Here is a 7,557-nt window from a genome sequence, read left to right on the forward strand (position 1 = left end):
ATGGAATTTAATTGCTGTGAATAAAATTTATAGGAGATGGATATCAATGTATCATAGCTATGGAGAAATGAATAAGATGGCACAAATTAATAATGTGAATATTTTTCTGTCAAAATCAGTGTAGCATACCATATCAATAAATATCATTATCACGTTGCACTAAAAAAAAATATCATTGTCACATTGATGGCATCCTGCATATACTCATTTATCTTAAGATTAGCTTTATTCTTGTCAGACGCTTATGAGTTTTAGAAGAATGTGCTGAATAATAATAATTTTTTTTTTAATGAGGTACCCCACAATGTAGATTTTTATGTAATACAATTTTTTTATTAATTTGTTTTCTTGAGAGTGATAAAGTTAAAAAGATGATGACGATGGTGTTAAACTTAAATCTTGAATGACACCTTTAATTATTAGCCAATTTAGGTCCGTACAAATATGACTCAGAGAGAATTAAATATTAATACCTCAATTTCAACGGTGCCTATTACAAACCAGTAACCATAGTCCTTCCTATATATCAATTTAATTACAGTGGTTTCCAAACACTTTAGGATCTTATGAGAATCTGATTTATAATCCATGATTTTGTTTGATTAGGAATTTGACGTGGAGTTGTTCATCAACATTTAATATATAATTATAGTACTAGCACTAATACTCATTTATGATTAACAAGCTCCGTTGGAAAATTCTGACGCTAAATCATTAATAAAAAGAAGAAGATAATTAATTTTTATATTATAATAATTTCAAACTATCCCAAGAACATATAACTATTTAATATAAAATAAATAAAGTGGACGGTGTAGAAAAATCAGTGAAATAAAGAGGAATGCGATGCATGTGAGCCAGTGCATGTTGGAGCCGTGGAATTACGTCCACTTGTTGACTTCATTTAGGATTTTTATTTTTCTCAAAAATCACGAAATAAAACAATTTTAAAAATAAAACCAAATCGGAAACTGACTTGAAAGACGAAAATGCACTCACTCATGTGACCCAAACTCCAACGTCCAGCTCAGTGGCAAAAAGGACCTTTTTCGAGAGCCCCTCAAATCTCACACGTATTAATTTATTTATTTGTTTCCTTATTTACAATCAACCAAGAGACTCTCTTTCTTTCTTAAGAGAGAGTCCAAAGCAAGAAGCTTGAACTCTAATGGCGTCCATGGCTGCTGTAGGAGCGCTCAGAGTCCCTTCGTCCTCTTCTCTCTCCGGTGCCAACGCTTCGAGTTCGAGTACCAGAACTGGTCCGAGAACTCTTTCTTTCGCCAATTCGCACCTCTCCGGCGAGAAGATCGCGTCTTCGGTTTCGTCTCCAGCGAGAAGAGTCACCGTCAACGAGAGGTCTCCGAGAATCGTCTCTCCTAAGGCCGTCTCTGACACTCAGAACTCTCAGACCTGTCTCGATCCTGATGCTAGTCGTGTGAGTTTTTTTTTTTTTTTTTTTGGTCTCTGTAAATCGATAGCTCATTAAAAAAGAAAGAAAAAAAGAGAGAAGATTAAATGCTATTGTTGCGCATTGTGGTTTATAAACTTGTTTGGATGAGTTTTATCTTTCTTCCTTGAGCTATGGCATCTTCTTGTGTGTGTGTGTGTGTGTATATATATATATATTCTTTCTTTCTGATTTATGTTTAAGGAAGCATTGATTTGTAAAGATTAATAATATTCAGTCAGGTTGTTTTCTGTATTTTTGTTTAAAAGAACTATGATTTGATTTTTTTTGTTTTGATTCACTCTCTCTTTCAAATCTTGTTGCATTGTCGTTTATGATTGATTGGTTGAAATTGAATTTGAAACTGGAATTGAATCATGTTGTGTGTTATGTTGCAGAGTGTTCTTGGGATAATTCTTGGTGGCGGAGCCGGGACTCGTCTCTACCCTCTGACGAAGAAGAGAGCGAAACCCGCGGTTCCATTGGGAGCCAATTACAGGCTAATCGATATCCCGGTCAGCAATTGCCTCAACAGCAACATAAACAAGATCTACGTCCTCACTCAGTTCAACTCCGCTTCTCTCAATCGCCACCTGTCCCGGGCTTACGCTAGCAACATGGGCGGTTACAAGAACGAGGGCTTTGTCGAAGTCCTAGCAGCTCAGCAGAGCCCCGAGAATCCCAACTGGTTTCAGGTCGATTATTGCGCTCTTTCTCTTTCTCTGGTTATTTTGGTTCGAAGATCTTTTTGACGTTTTTTTTTTTTTTTTTATTTATTCTTGTTCTCTCAGGGGACCGCGGACGCTGTGAGGCAGTACTTGTGGCTGTTTGAGGAACACAATGTGTTGGAATACTTGATTTTGGCAGGAGACCATTTGTATAGAATGGATTACGAGAAGTTCATTCAGGCGCACAGAGAGAGCGACGCTGACATCACCGTCGCTGCTCTGCCGATGGACGAGAAACGCGCGACTGCCTTCGGTTTGATGAAGATCGATGACGAAGGGAGGATTATCGAGTTTGCCGAGAAACCCAAAGGAGATCAACTCAAGGCTATGAAGGTGTGTGCGTCTGATTAATGAACACTTAATGAATAGGTTTTTGTTTTTTTTCTTTTTCGAAATTTGATTTGGGTTTGTTTGGCAGGTCGACACTACTATTTTGGGTCTCGACGATGCACGAGCAAAAGAAATGCCGTACATTGCTAGTATGGGAATCTATGTCGTGAGCAAAAACGTTATGCTAGATCTCTTAAGGGACCAGTTTCCAGGAGCCAACGATTTCGGGAGCGAGGTCATTCCCGGGGCCACAACCATGGGGTTGAGAGTGAGTTTTCTTTTTGTGTTTAAGCTCTCGGATTTGCACAGATTGCGATATGACTTGCTTATATGATCGTCTGTATTCTTTGCATAATTGCTTAGCCCATAAGTAGCGATCACCGAATTACTATCTGGAAATTTTTATTGTAGTGCGAGTTTTCTGAGCAGTAATTGGTTTTTTAGGTCCAAGCTTATTTGTATGATGGCTACTGGGAAGACATTGGTACCATTGAGGCTTTCTACAACGCAAATTTGGGTGTAACAAAAAAGCCGGTCCCTGACTTCAGGTACAATAAATATTCTCTCTTTACACTTTTCAACTTAGCCTAGCCATACTTATCAAGCTTGGCCATGATATTATTTTGAACACTTTTTTCATTTGTTTAGCTTCTATGATCGCTCGTCTCCGATCTACACTCAACCCCGGTACTTGCCACCTTCGAAAATGCTCGACGCCGATGTCACCGACAGTGTGATCGGTGAAGGTTGTGTGATTAAGGTAATAACTTGTAATTCTACTTGGCCATGTTTATACTTTGGTTATTGGTGGAAGAAAAAAGAAGTGTCATTTTACCTATTTGGGAATTATTAATGCTTACTTTTATCCACTGGTTTGAATTTTCACTCGTGTAGAACTGCAAAATCCACCATTCTGTTGTGGGGCTACGATCTTGCATATCGGAAGGTGCGATCATCGAAGACACCCTCTTGATGGGCGCAGACTACTATGAGGTAAAAAAAACAGTGTGTATTTTTTTAAGCCATTTCGGCTTATGGTGTGCACGGTCCGGTCCGGTTTAAAACCGGTCAAAAAACCAAACCGGACCTGTCTAAGCGGTTTAAAAAAAATTAAATCGGACGGGACCAAATAAGAAAAAAAAACCGGACCGGGCCAAACCAGTTAAAACGGTCTGGTCCGGTTTAAAGTATTTCAGACCATTTACACCGTTTTAGACCGGAACGTTATAGACCGTTTTAAACCGGACCGTTTTATTTTAACCTATTTTTATTTATATTTTTCTTAAATAGTAACCGATCCGGTTCACTTTTAGACCGGACCGTTTCAGACATATTTTATTATTAATTTTTTTTTTAATACTAACCGGTCCGGTCTAAACCGCGGTTTAAATTTTTTAGACCAGACCGGACCGTACCGTCTAAAATCACAAACCGGACCGGACCGGTGAAATTTTAAACCGTTTAAAACCGGACCAACGGTCTAAAAACCAACGGTCCGGTCCGGTCCAGTTTAAGGTCTTACCGGTTTTTTTGCGCCGCTCGGCTTATCATCAAACATTATTCACCATGTTCTTTTATGGGCATATTATTGAAATCATTCCCCAAATTCTTAAAGTTTGGTGTTGAGTTTAGACTAAAAAGCTGCAAATTTTTTAGGACCGTTTCGCTCCAAAAAATCAGTTTAAGGACCAAAATGCCACTCGCATAATAGTTCATGGACTTTCTGTTTAAAAAAATTAACTAAAATCGTTTGCTACATTTGTGTTTCTTTGTGCTGTCTCGTCTATAGACCGATTCCGACAGGAAGCTCTTGGCTGCAAAAGGCGGTGTTCCGATCGGTATCGGGAAGAACTCTCACATCAAAAGAGCCATCATCGACAAAAACGCTCGCATCGGCGACAATGTCAAGGTTATGATCCTATTTTCTTTTTTTCTTATGTTTTTTTTTACTTCGCGTATTTTCGCTGACTTAACATTGGTGCCAGATCATCAATACGGACAACGTTCAAGAAGCGGCGAGGGAGACCGACGGGTACTTCATAAAGAGCGGGATCGTAACAGTGATCAAGGATGCCTTGATTCCAAGCGGAACTGTGATCTAAGAGAAGATTTGGTCATCTCTTTGATCATTTTCAATCCTTAATTATTTTACCTGCCACTGGCTAAACAGGGTCACAATGGAAAATCTTTTAATAATCTCATCATCTCATGTAAATTTTTTTTATTAGCGTTGTCGTGTAATTAGAAGAAGAGGTGGACCTAAAGAAACGGTTCTCCGTAGAGACTCTGTTTCTGATAAAAGGCTGGTTAATTTATGTTCTTTGAATGATTACAATAATTATTATTAAAATAACATGATTATCTCAGGGAGAAACCATCATTTTTCCGTTAAAAAATGACATGATTCTTAATAACTGTAGAGACCCACCAAATCTTGTAAAGAAGATTGGTTGGAAACTTGGAATACGATTGACCACAATTATGTAGAATTGGAGTTGTGACAGTTATAGCACACAGCACACAGCACAAGCGAAAGAAAATAAATTGTTGAGAAAGATGTCCCTACTTCCAACTCCAAGCTTTATTTTTCCTGGTTTTTATTTTACCATTTCTGTAAATATTTAACTAAATTGCGTTTCCAGATTAGGATTTGACCAGATCCCGTTTCTTAATATATATATATACAAGCTATTATATCTGGGCGTTGCTACAGGAAAAAATTATTTTATGTTTCAATATTAATATATATAAGGGCAAACCGGCAACGTAGCCATTATGAAACATAATTTTTGCTTTCTAGCTCACGTTTTGTTAATTTTGCAATCTAGCCATTTACAATAATAAATGAACATAAAATACATGATTTACCCCTATTATTTAAAAGACGTTTATAAAACACTAACCCATGTTTGACAATTTAACTTAAATAATTTTATTTCAGAATTGTTAATTAGGTGATTGTAAATATAAAAGGAAGGGGGATTGAATTAGTCAACGTAACTAATTGAAGGAACAAATATTCGGTATTGAATTTTAAAAGGAAAAAAAATTGTTTCCAAAATAATATTAAAAGTTGTTGAGTAATTAATGGGTACGTGTGTCATTAAATGCATACGTAACAGTCTCTCTCTTCTTTATTCGAATCTCATTTGAATTGGTTTATTTCTATAAATTATCTCAGTTGCGGTTTATTTATGTTAATTTGCAGATTAGTTCAAATAAACAAAAATTAACGAGTACGTAACAAATTGATATCGTGATTAAATGAGCGATATATTTCAAAATTTAACATTAAAACATAATAAAATATAATCCCTAAAAACTGGGAATTCAAATTTCATCTTGTAGAGCCTAAAAAATATAACGAGCAATATTGTTTTCATTCCCATTAAACTAGCCCACAAAATAGGAAAGTCAACTAACTAGATTTAAATATGTGCATTAATTAAATAAAAAAAGATACAAATTAAAATTTCCGGAAATCAATTAAAATTTCCGAAATAACGTGACAAAAAATTTAAAAAAAATTTGCCAATATTTTTTCAAAACGTGGGCTAATGTTTTTTCACAAAATCAAGTCAAGGTTATATTGGTAACTACCATTTTCTATAATTTTGACACGTCATCTTTTTGGGCTAGATTTGAAACTAGTGCGAAACGTGGGCTAGATCACAATTGCAACGTTTGAAGTGGCTTAGTTCGACTAATTTTTCTATATATAATTCATATATTTTTTTGTTACTAAAATGATGATATATCTCATAAATCATATAAAAGAAAAATTGACGAAAATCAAAATCAAAATTAACTTTTATATGTTAGATTATATCATAGACATAATAAAAAAAAAATAAAGAATTATTTGTTGTCCAACAAATACATAAAATTAAATTACATAAATATAAATATATATTATTATTGAAAATAAAATTTATATATTTCAAACATTAACATTTTTTAATGACTATAATACAAAATTTTCATCCGGAATGCCATTATATTTTCCAAAGATTATCATTGAATAAAATTTATATATTCAATGGTTATTACATTTGTTTATAGAACTGTTTTAAAAAAATTCATTAAATATGTTTTTAATAGGGTTTATATCTCAACAATTTTTGTTTTCTTCTTCTACACATTATTGTTTCGTTAAATCATTATTGTTACTAGCTTTCGACGTATTGCAAGGGAAAAACATATTTCACAAAGAATACCTCGGAAAATATATTTTCACTTTAAAAAAAAAAAAAAAAAGAATCTTCAGTTTTTCTCATTTGTGTTGGGGATGGAGATCCTTATCAAGTAATTGAAGATAGATGAAACTTTGTAGTAATTCAGATACTGATTTATATGTTCAGCTGCTTTCAACATATAATTCCAAACTATTTTTTTTTAATAATTGCAAACTAATTTGGTTGTACTTTTGTTAGTGTTTAGGGGGTTATTTGATGATTTCAAACTAATTCATTCCAAACTAATTAGTCTATGTGTTCAGCGTTATTTCTCGGCAGATTTGCATGAAATTGTAATGAATCCATTACATTTTTCGTGTCTATGTAGATTGTAGACTGGCCAATACATATCTTCGAATGGTTGTATTATCACTGGTACGGCTTAGGAATTTACTTTGTATCTTGACGTTTCTCAATAAATTTATTGGAACAAAAAAATCAAACAGAAGTTAGGGTTGTCGAGTGATAACCTGATGTTGATGGTGGAATAAGATGCTAATTTAGTTAAACGATAGTGGGCATATTATTATGCATAATGGATATTTGGTGGTCTATATTGGCATAGGTGGTCTATGTGCATGCTTTTATTCATATAACTTTGTTTATAGAGACATGAAAAATTCACCAATGTTCGGGAAGAATCAAGTGATAACATTGGTAATGTTATTTGTGTATGAGGTCTTTTTTTTTACTATATCTAGGTGGTTTGAAAATTCACCACAATTTTAAGAAAGTTCCCGAAGAATCAAGGGGATGGCAACATTGATAATTTTATTAGTGTATGATCTGATGCTTTGGGGGTTTTTCTTGATTTCTT

The 7,557-nt window shown here is 34.5% G+C and overlaps 1 protein-coding gene across 1 annotated transcript; it reads left to right on the top strand.

Annotated features, from left to right (window-relative positions):
• The first annotated feature begins 1,111 nt into the window (after positions 1 to 1,111).
• On the top strand, positions 1,112 to 4,825 carry ADG1 (ADP glucose pyrophosphorylase 1). Its single transcript, XM_089612693.1, has 9 exons — positions 1,112 to 1,435; positions 1,846 to 2,142; positions 2,239 to 2,508; positions 2,594 to 2,773; positions 2,950 to 3,053; positions 3,154 to 3,265; positions 3,400 to 3,498; positions 4,295 to 4,414; positions 4,491 to 4,825. The coding sequence occupies exons 1-9, from the start codon at positions 1,169 to 1,171 to the stop codon at positions 4,605 to 4,607; spliced, it is 1,566 nt and encodes a 521-aa protein (XP_089468819.1). The 5' UTR covers positions 1,112 to 1,168; the 3' UTR covers positions 4,608 to 4,825.
• Positions 4,826 to 7,557: the final 2,732 nt, after the last annotated feature.

Source organism: Urtica dioica, chromosome 1, assembly GCF_054948205.1.
Source record: "Urtica dioica subsp. dioica isolate 48M chromosome 1, U.dioica_male_clone48M_v1_H2, whole genome shotgun sequence".
NCBI classification, from domain to species: Eukaryota; Viridiplantae; Streptophyta; class Magnoliopsida; order Rosales; family Urticaceae; genus Urtica; species Urtica dioica.